This window comes from Marmota marmota, unplaced genomic scaffold (assembly GCF_001458135.2).
Source record: "Marmota marmota marmota unplaced genomic scaffold, marMar, whole genome shotgun sequence".
Taxonomy (NCBI): Eukaryota; Metazoa; Chordata; class Mammalia; order Rodentia; family Sciuridae; genus Marmota; species Marmota marmota.
In genome coordinates, this window is record NW_026000185.1 from 11,442,988 (window position 1) to 11,458,891 (window position 15,904).

Here is a 15,904-nt window from a genome sequence, read left to right on the forward strand (position 1 = left end):
CCGTCCCTCGAGCCCTTCTCGAGCTGTGACTGAGCAGCTGCCCACGGTGTGCTTGGTGCAGGGGACACAAGGCTGCACAAAATAGACGTGGTTCCACTGGAGGAGGGGACGTTTCTCGTCTACTCTCTGAGGCTCTGTGACTGGGGGCTGCAGGTCAAACTGATGAGAAAGTGACAGGAGAAAACCACAATCACACCCGCACCCGGGGCAGGCGTCGCAGAGAAGTGGGAACCTCGGAAGCGGCAGACCTGGGAGCCGCTGTCTGTGGTAGTGAGGGGGATGAATCGTGGAGAGGTAACAGGACAAAGGAAAGGGGCTGGGCTTCTTGCGGCCAGCTGTGAGTCAGCAGGTGCCGGGGGTGAGTCAGCAGAAGGGCTGGTTATTTTACAGGGGGTTGGGTGTGCCACCCGTCCCTGTGCCCCGTGATGGTGGTTCTCCTGAGTGGGCGGGGAGGGGGCTGCACAGAGAAAGTTCTGCCCTGCTTTGGGGAGGGGCGAAGAGCTTCCTGCATCTGCTGCTGCTCAGTTACCTTCTACCATGTCTCCTGTGAACGCGGCGGCTCTGGAGTGGCGCGTCCTGCAGGAGGCGAGAAGCTGCACCTGGTGCCGTCAGGAGGGCTCTGCGTTCGTGTGTGAACCAACCGCAGGGTGACAGTCTGGGAGGACACGTCTGCCCCTGTTCCAAGCGTGGGTGGACGTCTGCCCTGAACAGTCCAGCAGGGCTGCAGAGCAGGGTCCTGTGTCGGGTGTTGCACAATCCGGGAGCAAAGCACGTGGAGAGCCGTGCGAAGGTCATACGCAAAGGATGCTCTTAACACATACGTCAGGGACGTCAACGTCTCAGAGCGTGTGTCGGGGGTCCTGGGACGGATGATAGGGGGGTGACTGTGCTGTCTCTCCATTGATAACCGCGGTCCTGGGTGTTGACAGGGCTCTGCTGGGTGGCTCCCATCCTCCTCTCCTGCATCCGTGGTCAGATGGTGGCTGGACCTTGGGTCAGTGCTTCCGCAGCCTGGTGTCGGGTGGTGCTGGTGCTGGCGGGGCGTCCCCTGGGCCTGCGCCCCAGGTGGTCTCTCATGGCTGGGCCTCTCAGGGCACAGCGGCTGGTCTCCAGAGAGACTGGTCCAGAGGAAGCTGTGCTCCCTTCAAGGACCTAGACCCCGAGTCGCAGGGTGTCCCTCGGTTGGTCAAGGTTGTCCTGGTGTGGGGAAGGGGCCCAAGACCCCGCCTCAGGGTGGGGAGCCCCCGGGCCTCACTGCCGGGCAGCAGGTACTGTCTGCCCACCTTTGGAAGGCACAGGCTTCACGGCCCCCCCCAGAGCTGAGGCCTGTGTCCTGAGGACACTGTCACGTGTTTGTGTCCCCATGACCCTCAGGCCCAAGTCAGGGTGGGAGGCACCCAGCCCCCAGCACCCTCCCACCCTCAGAGCCGCAGCGGCCATCCCCAGGGAGGCTGGGCTGGGTGGGGCTGGCCAGGCCGCTACATGCTGAGTCACCCAGTGGCCGTCCCCCCACGGGCCCTGGGCCCACTCTGTGACTCAGCGTCTATTTCTGTCCTGGCTTCCCAGTGGGGCTCCTCCCCTCTGTCCCTGACCCTGGCTGCCTGGGCTTCTGGGAGCCGGGTGTGGCACAGAGAGCCTTCCAGGGCTTTCCTGGCTCCTGCCCACCCCGGCCTCCGCTGTGGGTGAGGGAGAGGGGACGGGGTCCCCCAGATCAGCTTGTTAGAGGTCGGGCCTCGGGCCCCGCACAGACCCCCCGGTCAACTCTCGTGGTGACCAGCTTCCCTGGTGGTTCAGAGCATGGCTGGGAGCCACCGGGCCATGTGGAGCAGGAGACGTCTGTCTGTCCCCACGGTACCGGCCGCTTTCCCACCTGCGTCCCACCCAGAGCACCGGGAGCAGCCGCGTCCAGCACCGAGAGTGGCAGCTGACGTTGTGCTGCCGTGCTGTCACGTCCCTGTCTCTCTGTGCAGCCCGCCCACTGCTAATGCCCTGCACGTGTGAGACTTGCATTGAGGGACGTTGGCATCCGTCACCCACATCCGGTCCCCTGCAAATCATGAGCCAGAGTCCGGCGGCTGTCATCGTCTTTTTTCCACAAAGTAAAACTTAACTGCAGTGAGACTTCCAGTCTCAAGTTCCTGTGTGACGAGTGACGCGAGCCCACGCCTGGAGGCCCCGTCCCCTGGCCTGGAAGGTCTCCTCGTGCCCCTCTGTGACCTGCGTCCACCACCCACCCCAGAGGTCGGACCTGGGACTGCTGATTAAGTGAATTCATTTATTTTATTGTTTGGTCCTGGGGACTCAACCCAGGGACGCTCTATCACGCAGCCACGTCCCCAGCCCTTTTTATTTATTCATTCATTTTGAGGCAGGGTCTTGCTAAGTTGCTGAGGCTGGCCTTGAACTTGGCGATCCTCTTGCCTCAGCCTCCCAAGTCACTAGGATCACAGCCGGGCCCCACCACATCTGGCCACGCAACGTGGACGCTTTCCTCCCGTCCTTGTGGTCCTGTGGTGATTCACCTTGGTGCCAGGGCGGAGCTGGGCCCACGTGGGCGGAGCGGGAGGAGCTGAGGGACTGGCAGCGGGGGCTTTGAGGGACGCGGCGCCAGGGACTCGGGTCTGCCCAAGGGTCCCCAACTCAGCTTGGGGGTCGGGGGAAAGGGCACGGGAGAAGGACCTGGTGGGAGAGAGTAGAGGGCCTGGGCGGGGAGGGGTCTGTACACCTCGCGGGCAGCAGCGTAAACAAATTCCCAGTGTTCACGTTATGCTGGAAAGTTCTCTGGTGGCCTGAAGTTCAGGTGGTTCCAACAGGTCGTAAGGAGAGCAACTCCCCACACTGTTTATTAGTTGAGTTAATCCTCTCAGCAACCCAGTGAGGCAGGATAATGAGATGAAGACACCGAGAGTCAGAGTGGTGAGTTGAGCATGTGGCAATGTTGCCTGGAGGACACAGCTTGCAGGGTCCCACCCCCACAGTTTCTGATACCATAGGTCCCGGTGGCGTCCAGGCATTTATAACGTGTTCCCAGGTACTGCTGGGGGCGGGTGCGTTTGAGAACCGTGGCTCTCGGCCTCCTGGCCTCTTCCAGCACCTCGAGCTGCGGGCATCTCCGAGCCACCTGCAGAGAGCCAGGTGGGCACGAAAAGCAGATCAAAACCAGAAAGGTGCGTGGGGACCCAGGGGATTTCTGATACGCGGGCCAGAATGCGACAGGCACCACCCAGGTCCCCAAACTGCCCCGTGCAAGGTCATTCGTGACCAGTTCTTAAGGAATCGGCATTTGGGGCTTTTGGATCAAATTGGTTTCAACCCCAGGGTTCAGGCCAAGTCGCCTTGTGCCAAACACGCAGCCCACACGAGTGCTGAGTCCCTGGTCCCTCTGGGTCTGTGCAGGACAGGCCTGCCCTGCCTCTGCCTTCAGCCGGGCTCGTCTGAGTGGTCTTCCTCTCTAGGTGAGGAGGGGCCGGTTCATAGGTCCCCTTCGCCCCACCCTGGGTAGACATGCTGCAGCCCTGTCCCGGGCCGGGAAGGTGGCCCCTCTGTCTGTCCCCTCTAACGAGCCCCATTAGGAAGTCCTCAGCGCTTCCCCTGGACGCGGTGCCGCGGGTCCTGGGCCCGGCCTGTGTCCCCTCCTGTCTGTCTGGCCATCTTGGCTGCTTCGCGAGTCCAGCTGGCCTGGGTGTCGACTCAGGCTTTGCACGGCAGACAGGGGCTCCCGGAAACCAGCTCCCAGGCTGATGTGTCTCCTTCCCTGACAGCGAGGAGGACAGGTAGCGCTGCTGGGCTCTGCCCCTGCATCTGAACCTCGGTCACCTGAGAATCCACACATGGGGTCCCGGCAGGGGTCAGGGGCAGCTCTGGGACATGCGAGCCAGCAGCCACGGGCTGACCTGTAGGTGGCTTCCAGCACCTGGGACTCCCCCCAGCTGGAATGAGGGTCTGAGTCCACAGGACCCCGCGGTCGTTGTGCTGAGAACAGGTGGCATTGAGCCCCCACGGCCATGCGAGGATAAAGAACATGGCTTTGGAGGGAGAAGATCATCCTCTGGGGCCTGGCTTCACCCCGGGCCTTAGGGCCTGGTGAGGTGCAGCCACAGACAACGGATGAAGGAACGGACATGGTTGTGTTCCAATAAAACTTTATTGAAATAGCCAGCCTGTGGGCCACAGTGACCTTGCACGGGGCAGTTTGGGGACCTGGGCGATGTCTGTCGCATTCTGGCCGAGCGTCGAAATTCCCTGGGTCCCTACGCACCTTTCTGGATTTGATTCTGCTTTTAGCTCCCCCCCCCCAGCCCCCACCAAGTCTAAGCCACCGGATAGGGAGCTTAGTGTGTCTACAGAGATGGAAGCCATTGGTGTTCCGTCCCTCTGGTTTTGCTGATCTACACACAGAGGAGGATAGGAGTTCGATGTACACAGAAGCCCTCGAGATTGGTTTTAAGACCTGTGACTTGGCCAGGCCCTGTCCCCAGGCTCAGTAGATCTTACCTTGTTGAGTCTTCACCCTTAAGGAGCTTGTCCAGGGTCCCACAGCGAGTGAAGGGCAGAGCTGGACCAGGCTGTCCCTGCTGGCCCCCGCGCGGCCTGCTGCTTCCCACCTCCCCCAGCTGCCTGCCCCCTCCTTGGCCCCCCGGACCTTCCTGGATTGCATCTCTCCCTCGGGTTCCGCAGTTATTTGCATGGTGGTTGCTTACTGTCCACGCCCCGGGAGCTGGTTGGGGCGGGGCCTTGACCGTCTCCTTCACCCCCTGTCCCCAGCGCTGAGCCCTCACCCTGGTGTATCAGCAGGTGCTCCCCAAATATTTGCCTGATAATAAACGAGGGGTTTCAGCTGCGCCCCAGCCTCCGCCCCTCCCGCCAGCAGCACCTGGGCGTTCTGCAGGTAGAACCCGGACACGCAGAGGTGGATCCGAGGTCCATCCTGGTAAAACGCTGCCACGCTTCGGGAAGAGAATCCAGGCCTCAGGAAATACTTCCCACCCGCCGACAGGGCCAGCCTCCGCCTCCGCCATGAGTAACAGCCACTTTGGGAAAGTTCCAGCCTCTGATCCAGCCCCAAGGACCTCCTGAGCCCTCCTGGCAGCCCTGGGAGGACCCCGCTTTCCAACGCAGAAGTCCAGGCTTGAGGCTACGGGACTGGCCGAGGGCCACTCAGCTAGAGCAGAGTGGGGTCAGCATTCGAACCCAGGTCCTCCAGGCTCTCCAGGCTCCCCAGCCCGAGGCTGGTTTGCAGTGAGGTCTGTGGACCAGCAGCTTAGTACACTCATGCCAGGGCCACCCAGAGGCCCTGGGCACTGCCCTGGCACACTCCCCAGGAGATGCGGTGGATGGCCAGGGCCGGAGCCTCCCTGAGACCCCCCGCCAGCCAGGCTGTGTGGACTTTACCCTGTGTCACCTGTGCAAACACGTCCGTGGGCATTGCCAGACGAGGTAGATCAGTTTTTGTGTTTATTTTTAATAATTTTTTTTTTTTGCAGTACTGGGGATTAGACTCCTGAGCTCCCTCCCCAATCCCTTTTTAAGTTTTATATTTTTCCTTTTGAGACGGGGTCTCACTGGGTTGGTTGCTGAAGGCCTTGCTAAGTTGCCGAGAGTAACCTCCACCTGGCGATCCTCCTGCCTCAGCCTCTCAAGATGCTGGGATTACAGGGGTGCACCAGTGTCCCCGGCTATTTCTAACAGCTTTTAGGTTTGAAATAGTTTGTTTCCAGAAAGTTGTGAAAATATTAGAGCTTCCACGTACCTTTCCCTAATGACAATATCTGAATGATAATGGTTTGACAATTGTATTTTTTAAAATCCTTATCAGGTTAAAAAATACCAGTTGTGTGTGTGTGTGTGTGTGTGTGTGTGTGTGTGTAATTTTTTTGTACGGGGGATTGAGCCCAGTTAACCTCTGAGCTACATTCCCCGTTCTTTCAATTTCTTATTTTGAGACAGGGTCTTGCTAAGTTGCTGAAGCTGGCCTCAAACCTGTTAGCCTCCTGCCTCAGTCTCCCTAGCTGCTGGGATCACACAGGCATGGGCCACCACGCCCAGCGACAGTAATAATTCTTGAATACCAAATATTCCATTGAGCCATCGTGTGCAGAACAGTTCACGACATCATCAGACGACATTATGTCACTCCTTCAGTTATCAGCTGGAATTTCTCTGTGAAAACACACATTTCCCTCCTCTCTTTGTCACCCTGATGGTCATTTAGAAAAACTGGGGCAAGCTTTCTCGTTCCCTTTTTTTCTGTTACCAAAACAGTGACCTGGCTTTCTAACCACCTTTTCCTGGGTGACACCAGGATGTCCGCCTCCCCACCCCAGCATCGACGTGAACTTGGGTGTTTCAGGGCGTGTGTCCCCTGGTGCCTGGTGGGAGGCACTTTGGGGCCTCCTGAGGTCCTGGTGGGTGGGTGTGCTGTGGGTGCAGCGAGATGTGCTGGGCTTACCCCGCCGTTCCCTGACCCGCGAGGTTGCCCCCAGGAGGCTGGAGGTTGAGACCAAAACGACACTCGGACGCCTGGTCCCGTCCCCCCCCCCCCCCAGTCGGAGTGCCCAGGGCTGGAAGGCAGGGGCGGTGCTTGGAGGAGCACCGCCTGGCGGCCAGCACGTGGCTGTGGCCTGCCGTCATGTAGCCGCCTCCCGCAGGCCTCGTCTGCAGGAGGAGAGGCCCTTGGGTGGTGGCCCTGGCTGAAGGCCTCGTCGCTGCCCGGTGACCCCCACCTTCTTCCACCAGAGCTTGTGTTTCAGGATGCAGCCCTGGACGTGCCTCCTGCGAGAGCCGCCTCGGCGGTCCCGGGGGCTCTGAGCTGATGTCCCTGTCCTTGTCGGCTCCCCGTCTAACTGGGAAGCAGCATCAATGGAACCTCTGGGAAGAGATTCTTTGGGCGGCTGCTTGGAGCCCCTCAGGGATTCCCCATGGCCCTTAAGACGGAAGCCACCATTCCTCATGTGGCCTCCAGTGTAGACAGAATGACAGCCTCCACCACAGACCCTGTCTTTGCCCCTGCAGTCTGCTCTGCCTCCGCCTGCCACGGGGCCTTTGCATACACTGTTCTCTGTGGGGCAGGGCTAGCCTTTTCTCTGGTTTTACTTGTCTCACTTGCTCTTCAGATGCCACTTAGACCGTCTTCCTCGGGGAAGCCCTCTGGGACCCTGGCACACCAGACTGGCCCTTATCCCCTTGCATGGACTCGTTGGTGGTCCTGACCTGCCCTTGAGTTCCCCGTCACAGCTGTTGTATTAGATTCAGTTGCTGTTTGTGATCACTTGATTCCTGTTTCCCTTGGAGCCTAACTACTTGGGGCTCATGTCCCGGCTCCACCACTTTGAACCTGGGGAAAAGCCTTCTCCTCCGTCCTGCTAAGCTCTGTAACTGCAAACTGGGAGGATCCCTGTGCTGTAGGTGGTTGTGAAGACGGAGTGAGGTCATTGTGTGAACACTCAGGGCAGAGCCAGCTGGTGGAGCAGGTCGGCAGGTGTTATCACTGTAGGTGCCCAGTGTCATGAAGACAGGGGTGACGTCTCTGTTTAGATTGTTTTATGGGGCTCAGCACATAGTAGGTGCTCAGGAAATGTTTGCTGGCTGGATGGATGAAGTGGAGATGATAGTAATGTCACATTCAGGGGGATATAAGATCATGCAAGTGTTGAGCTCCTTGTAGATGACCGGACACGCAGTAGGTGCTCAGTAAGTACCTGCTCGATGAATGCACAAATACACTGGGGGACAGTCGTGACCCCAGTCCATGAGTTAGTTGTGGGATATGAGATAAGGCAGGGCTGCAGTTCTCTGGAGAGCACTTAGTAGGTGGTCAGGCAGGAAGCACTGGCTGAGTCCACTGGGGATAAGGGCACCCATGGTTCAGGCTGTCCTGGGTGGCAGGACAGGCAGGCTGGCGCTGCAGCACCTGTGCCTGGAGGTGGACCCTTGGGGACATTGGCCGGTGAAGCAGGAGGAGCAGCCGTGGGTCTCTTCCTCTTGGGGCCCAAGTGCGGAATCCGTGAGACGCAGAGCAGCCTGGGAGTGGATGCTGGTCCCTTGAAGGAGGGTCGGTCTGCTGGCTGCTCTCCGCCCAGCTCTGCCGCGATGGGAGGTGTGGTGCTCACCTCCCTCTCCCCCACCCTGTGCTCTGTCTCCTCCAGAACCCTTGCCCGGAATCCAGCGCCTCCTTCCTGTCCAGGATCACCTTCTGGTGGATCACGGGGTAAGGCCAGCGCCCCAGGCCCGGGGTGGGTGGAGGGGAAGGGACCGATGAAGGCGTCCCTCGGCTCGGCTCCTGTCCCAAGTCTTCCTACGCCAGGCGCTGACCATCCCCAGGTTCACGAACCCGAGTGTGAGACACCCGCAGGCCTCGAGCCGCCGCCCTGGGGACGTGGCTCCCTTTCCCTGGCTGCAGCTTGGGCTGCGGGGCCTTCCCTGGGCCAGGGCCTTTCGGGGAGCGAAGGCGGTTTGGGGGTGTCTAGCACATTGTATAGAGACGGACAGAGACGGAACCATGGCACCGAGGTGGTGAAGGAGGTGAATTCTTTGTACGGTTCCTGGGACCTTTCTGTAACGTTGAGACTGTTTTCTAAAAGGTGGAAATCATAGGTCCACTTTTCTTTTTTAATTTTCAGTTGTAGGTGGATGTAATATTTATTTATTCATGTGGTGCTGAGGATCGAACTCAGTGCCCCCCGCAGGCGAGGCAAGTGCTCTGAGCCCCAACCCCAGTCCCTGGTTTTGCGTTTTATCCTGAAAGTCCTCGGACACTTAGACCAGGACTGACCAAGCACCCCCAATCTGGAATCGAAATCCAAAACTTTCTAAGCCCGACTGTGACGCCACAAGTGGGAGATTCCACCCTGGGCCTCAGGTGACAGGTCAGGTCAAAACCCAGGGGCACCAGAAACACTGCGTGGAGTCACCCCGGGCTTTGGAGAAGGTGGATCTGAGACCCCCATGAACCTGGAGCTCAGACTTGGGCCCCTCCCAGCCGTTCACATATTCATGAGCACGTGTTCCAAAGTCTGGAATTCAGAGCGCCTCCCCTCCCACGCATTTTGGATAAAGGATAAAACTCGATGAACTCATCCCTCCACGATCGCAGTGTTTTACTGTAGTGGCCTTTTAGAATTTGCACCCTGTGCAGTAAATCAGCATCACCCTGATGTTTCTCTCCTGATTACTCTGTTCGTGTCTCTGTAAAGATGAGGTCACTTTCCCTGGGCAACCTAATGGCCTTCACTGCAGTTCCGTAATCTGCCCTGTGTCCCTCTGTTTGGCTCTTGCCAGCGGTCAGCTGCCTGCAGCTGTCATGGAGGGGCAGGCCCGGGCCCTGGGGGCGTGGAATGGGACCCGCTGCCCTCTGTCGCCCTCCCCGTCCACGCTGTCCACCTTTGTGTCTTGGCCCCAGGTTGATGATCCGGGGCTACCGCCAGCCCCTGGAGGCCGGCGACCTCTGGTCCCTGAACAAGGAGGACACGTCCGCACAAGTGGTGCCCGTGCTGGTGAAGAACTGGAGGAAGGAGTTTGCCAAGTCCAGGAGGTAAGTGCGGCTCCTGTCACCCCCAGGTGCCCCGTCACCTCCCTCAGCCACTGTGCCCAGCCCCGTGGCCTCTGATGGCTCTGCTGTCCCAGGAGCATGGCTTCCTTTCCCTGGGTCAAGTGGGCTGGGGCCTTTCGGGGAGCAGAGGCGATTTGGGTGGAAAAGAGAGACAGGGTCTGTCCCGCTGCCGAGTGGCTCTTGGTGACACAGTGGAGCCGTGGGACTCTCCTCCTGAGTCCACCGTGGTTGTGGCCTGTCACCAAGCCCTGGTGTGCTCCCGAGCGTTCCTGCCGTTGGGGTGTGTCCAGCCTGTGAGGTGACCCTGGGGAGCAGGGTGGACCGGCACCAGCAGCTCTGCCTCTGTCTGGCCCTCACTGGATCCACGCAGCAGATACAGGGGACAGGGCAGGCGAGGCCCAGGCTCAGGGGCCAGAGCAGGACAGGCGTGCTCCAGGTTTGGTGCCCTTTGCACGTGGCGTGATGAGGCTGGTGGGGAGTTGAGATCGTGGCTCTGAGCACCAGTGTTGGGTGGGATTAAGGTGACGTGAGGGCGAGAGTGTCCCACGGACTGTGCTAGATCCGGTGGTCAAGGATGCCTCTCTGGGAAGGTGAGTTCTAGTGGAGATGTGCGCATCCAGGAGAATGGCCTTCCCGTTGGAGGAAGCAGCCCATGCAAAAGTCCTGAGGCCCCTGGGGAGGAACCAGGGGGCCACGTGGCTTGAGCAGAGGGGGGCTTGGGTGGGGGCAGGAGGAGACAAGGTAGGAGGCGCTGGCGGGCGCTCCCAGGGCTTGGCTCCAGGTGTGGTGAGAGGACAGCTTTGCAGGACAGTGGTGTGACCTGAGTTCTGTTTTATGACAACCCCGGGGCTGCCCGGAGGAGACGGGTCACGGGAACAAGAGCAGAAGTGGGGACAGGTGGGGCCTTCACTCTGAGCCTCGGTGTTGTCCTCCGAGCGTCTGGCGAGCAGTGGCGGGGTGAATGTCATCTGACAAGCCGCGTCCCAGTCCTGGGTGAGCTCCGCGTAGGTTTCAGTTGCATGGTGGGTGTTTCTCCATCTGGGCTGGAGGCGTCCGTCCTGCCCGAGAGGTCGAGGTGGGGATGGCTCCTGGGGCTTGGAGGCGGGTCCCCCAGGGGCAGAGCCCTCAGGGGTGCTCAGCCTGGGGAGAGGTCACTTGCTTTTTCCCAGAAGGGGAGCCAGATCTGCCCTGTCGCTCCTGAGGATGTGGAGGGGTGGGGAGGACGTGTGTCCTCTTGGGCTGGCCTCTCACATCCAAGTCTCTTCAGTTAACCAGAGAAGGGGTGCCGCCCCGCGTGGGTCCGGGCTGCAGGTGTCCCAGGTCTTTGAGAAACAGCGAGGGGGTGGTGGGCGGGAGGGTCAGCCTCGGCTTCCTGTCCCCTCTTGCTCCTCTCAGAGGCCTGGTCTGAGCTGCCTCCCGGCTCCTACCTTTGGGTTTGAAAATCCAGGGCTTCGCTGGTTCGTGCGAGGTGGCTGTGGGTTCTGCGCGGCCCGTGGCCACCATAGCTTGAAGCTGTTTTGGGTGGTGGTTACGGTTGGCATGGGTGCAGGAGGGTTTGACGGCTCTGGAAAGAGTTGGGCGGTTACCATGCCGCCAGCCGTTCCGCTCCCAGGCAGAGACCCAAGAGGCCTGGAAACTCCTAAAGACACGTACAGACCTGAGGCCGTGTGTCTGTGGTGGCTCAGTCTGAGCAACCCGCTGGTGAGTAGATGTGCAGACCACGGTGCCCCTAAGCAGCACCCAGGAGTGGACTGTGGATACACACAACAACACGGCTGAATGGCAGAATCCTTATGCTCATTGACAGAAATCGGACAAAAGGGACCATAGCCACTCCTCCTTATCTGCAGGGGATTTGTTCCAGAATCTTCCCTGGGCACCAAAAATCTGCAAACATGTGAATAACCTACCAGCCTATCTGATTCTTAAAAAAATCAATATGCTTTTCCTAGACTTGAAATAGGAATTAAGGGCAAGGAATTTACAGTAAGGTGACATGTATTTCAGGGTATAACTGTTAGACCAGCTAAAATCCCAACTGGCCCCTTTTTGTCGGGAGATTGTGTTGTTTGAGGATGACTGGAAGCATCCTCACCTCAGAGATGAGATTTTACAAAGCGCTGACCAACATTTGGTGAAGTCCTGAGCAAAATACAATCTTTTTTTGATTTGTGCAATAGTTGCAGTCCAAAAAAAAAAAAAAAAATAACAAGTATAGTTATTTCCCCTTATCCATAGTTTCACTTTGTATGGTTTTGTTCCCTATGGTCAACTGTGATCTGGAAATATTAAATCAGAACTTCCAAAAATAAACAGTTCATAAGTTTTAAATGGTGCACCGTTGATGCACCATCCCATTCCCTTGCCTTGGATGTGAATGATTCCTTTGTCTAATGTATCCACAGTGTATACGCTACCCTCTCGGTAGTCATTTAGTAGCCATCTTGATTATCAGACCGACAGTGCTTGTGTTCAGGTAATCCTTAGGTAGTAGCCTAATGCTGGGTCCCAATGCCTGTGTCATTTACCTCCCTTTATCTTATCACACGGGCATTATGTCATCTCGCACCATCTCAAGGAGAGTCCAGTAAGATATTTTAAGAGAGGCCATGTTCACATACATCTTATTACAGTCTGTTGTCATTGTTCTGTTTTATTAGTCGTTAATCTTTTCCCATGCCTAATTTATAGACTGAACTCTTTCATAAATGTGTAGTTTTGGGAGAAAACAGTGGATGTAGGGTTTGGGACAATTGGTGATTTTGGCCGTCTGCTGGGGGCTTGGGGCCGTATTCCTCACAGTTAAATAGAGGGTCTAGTATTTATTTAAATATGCAGAAATATGCCCTCTGCACAGATTTGTGTCTGGAAATGGAGGTCGACGTGGGTAATCGTAAGCAGGCTTGCCTTCTGCACGGACGCCTGGTGGAATGACCGTCTTCCTTCGGGACCATCTTGCACAGGGCAGGAAGGTTCAGAAGAGCTGGCACCTGGGCTCGGGTACTGGGATTCCTGAAGCAAGGCCTCTTGAGACCCTTTATCGAGGAACAAAACAATCAAGTTGAAGTCCAGCCGGGGCCGCGTGTTCCCCTCCCACCTCCCCTTTCCCAGTCAGAGGAATGAAATGTGCCGTAGGGTGGAGCAGATCCCTTCTCTGCCCCTGGAGATCAAATACAGGGACGGGGGGTCGAAGAGAGGGCTCCAGGCGCGTCCAGAGAATCCCGAGCTGTGGGGGCTGAGACGTGGCCCTTGCAGACACCGGCCGCCTGGTTTCACGAAAGACGAAGCCATCAGGGTTCCTGGGGGCTCTGGTTGAAGGCTGTCGGGAGACAGAATCACCATCGTCGGGTTTAAGAGGAGACTTTCCAGAGTGGCCCTCGGGGAGGTCGTTTGATGGACGTAAAAGGGCTGAAGAAAGCAGAAACGAAACATTGGAAGAACCGGATGAGTCCTGGTGAAGCCACCTCCCGGTCACGTGGGGCAGGAGACAGACCCGAGCAGAGGCCTGGGGAGTATTTTTGTGTTCCTCTGGGTTCATCTTTGTCACCTGTGGCGCCGAGCTTGTGAAGGAGGTGGACAGCTTCGTTGCCACTTGGTGACGCGGAACTTGAGCGTGAGTGGCTCCGTTTTAACTTTCCGCCTGGTTGTTGGGCTCCTGCAGGAGCTTAGTGCACAGGGGCCTCCCGTGGCTTTCATTCAACAGGCCACTCTGTCCCCTGCCAGCCTCTCTGGCTGGGCCGCCCCAGGCTCTTGCTGCTCTGAGGCCGGCTCCTTGCTTCTTCCAAAGCCCTCAGCCCTGGCCTTGCTCGGGCACCGGCTCCCCCGGAGCACCCTGTCCCTCCCCAGCTGCACCTGCTCCCTCATCAGGGCCACCTCCTCCAGGCAGCCCCCCCCGACTTCTCCTCTCACACAGCTGCCAGGCGTGATTGCTGGGCTGCATCCCTCCCGAGCCCCCCTGACTGTGGCACCTTCCCGGTCACCTGCGGGCCTCTTGGTCAGCATTGGTGGGTGAATGGCTGATGGTCTCCCCTGCCCTCGTTGAAGCTGGAGCCAGGGAGCAAGGCCCTGTGTCTTCCCGGTCCTTGGCTCCCCCTTCCCTGCCTCCTGTTCTGGGTGGTTTCCTCTGACTCAGCCCTTCCCCGTCCAGCGCTGGACGCACTCTTCAGAGATTCTTGCGTCGTCCACCCCCCCAAGCTCCTTCCCTCCCTGCTCTGCGCCTCTCGTTCACTGGGTACCTGGGGGCCCTCGGCCTCCCTGATCCCACGCCCTGGCCACCGAGGACCGCCCTGGGTGGGGGAGGCCCGTGGGGCACTCAGGAAGTGATGCCCAACTGGCCAAGCTGGCCTCTGGGGGTGAGAAGAAACTGGACTCCAGACGCCAGCCAGGAGCCCAGCTTCGAGGAAGAAGGACCCGGAGCAGGGGACGATCTAGGGCAGGTGACTAGTCCCCTGTGACTGGGACTAAAGGCTCTCCTCCTCAAAGACGTCCCCCTCCTGGTCCCCAGGACCTGGGAGGACGTCCCGTGGCACAGCAAGGGTCTGTAGCTGTGGGTAGGGGGGCGTTTTGAGCTGACACTGCTCCGTGCCGTCTGGACAGGCTTCTCTCCAAGAGGGAGATGAGATCACAGAGGGGAGATGCCGCTGCTGGCCCTGGGGTGGGAGGAAGGTGTCACAAACCAGCAAGTGCCTGCGGCTTCTTCAACCAGAAGGGACAAGCACTGATTTCTCCTAGAATGTTCAGAAGGAACCACCCCGTGGGCTGACTTCAGGTTTCCCACTTCCAGAACTGTGAGATGATCCGTCCGTTGGAGAAAGTTGCTTTGACTGTTTGGGGAGAAGAGAGCGGGGGTGTATCAGTTAGTATCTATGGCTGGGCTGCGTAACAGGTTATCCCCAAATGTAGCCACTTAAAATAACAATGGACACCCGTCTGGGATCAGGGGTGGGCTTGGCTGGGTGGTTCTGGCTCGAGGTCTCCCAGGAGGGTGCTGTCATGCGTCAGTAAGGGCTGCATTCATCTGAAGGCTCGACTGGGACATGGGGCTACAAGACCTGCTTCCTGGTTGTGCCCAAGTTGGCAAGTTAGGGCTGGCTCTTAGCAAGGGGTCTCATGGGGGGGCATCTTGGATGGAGTGTCCTCGGGACGTGGTGCTTGGCCTTGTCCAGAGTGAGTGGTCCAAGCAAGGCAAGGTGCAGTCCATGCTGTTTTGCTAACCTGGTCTTGAAGTGGTGCCCTCCTTCCTGCTGCACAGTGTTCTGCGTGGGAAGGACTCCCGGGCACAGATGCCAGTCTGGGATGGTTGTTTCCACTCGTAAAGGACTACTAACTATTTCCAAAGGGACGGTGTCACCTTCTGTTCCCACCCATGGAATAAAGTGCTCCGACTTCTTGATACGTCACAAACACGATTTCATGACGTGGCCTTCGGCTCCTGCCCTCTTCACGGGTCGGAAGACTTGGCTTCCCGAGGGACGAGGGTGACCAGCGTGCTTTGGTGGCCAGTCACAGCGTCTTCTTTGGAGAGTTTTTTACGGGTCCTTTGCCCCTCTTTGAAGCAGGGAGTCTGTGTCACAGGACTCGGGTGCTGTGTGCGTTCTGGACACAGGAGCCTTGCCAGGTGTCCGGCGGGCAGGCCCTTCCCCTGTTCTCTGGTTCTCCTTTAACTCTCCCGAGTGTCTTTTGAGGCACAAGAGTGGTTTCCGTTGAAGTTCCGACACCTGTTTTTCCTTTAGTCGCTTGTGCTTTGGGATGACGACGGCTGCAGACTCTCTTGCCAAGTTCAAGGTCAGATTCCTCCTGAGGTTTATAGGCCGCCAGCTCTGCGTTGCTGACCGCTCCGTGCTGAGTTGATTTTTGTGGGTAGAGCAAGGCCGGCGTCCATAGTCATTCCTTTGCCCGTGGCTATCCTGTCCCTAATACCGTGTTTGGAAAAGACTGGCCCGTTCCCAGTGGGTGGTCTCGACATCCTTGCCAAAGGTCCTGAGCTTCCTGGCTGGACTTGGAGTTCTGCTGCCGTGATCTCTGGGTGCCCGTACCTCTGCTTGTCTGGGCGCCTGGTGTCTTGGGGTCAGTCCTGAAGCTGGGACGTGCGAGTCTCCTTGGTTCTTTGGCGTGGTTTTGGATTTTCCAGGTCTGGGGTTCTGACGGGGACCCTGGGGCCTGCGTGGGCCAGCTGGGGGCTGGCGGTCCTCTCAGCCTTCACGTCCACTGGCTAAATCAGTTTTTACAGGCAATAGGAGGTGGCTTCTGCCTCTGTCCCCGTTTTATAGACGAAGCAACTAAGGCCTGGAGAGGTCAGGGGACTTCCTGCAGTCCCTCAGACGGCAGGTGGCCAAGCCAGGATAGGACCCGAGTCCA

At 58.3% G+C, this 15,904-nt stretch overlaps 1 protein-coding gene across 1 annotated transcript in view; it reads left to right on the top strand.

The window, feature by feature from the left end:
• Positions 1 to 15,904, top strand: part of Abcc1 (ATP binding cassette subfamily C member 1) — a 73,993-nt gene that overhangs the window by 16,241 nt on the left and 41,848 nt on the right. Inside the window, 2 exon segments of the mRNA XM_048790067.1 lie at positions 8,145 to 8,206; positions 9,398 to 9,529. Coding sequence (XP_048646024.1) covers positions 8,145 to 8,206; positions 9,398 to 9,529 — 194 coding nt within the window.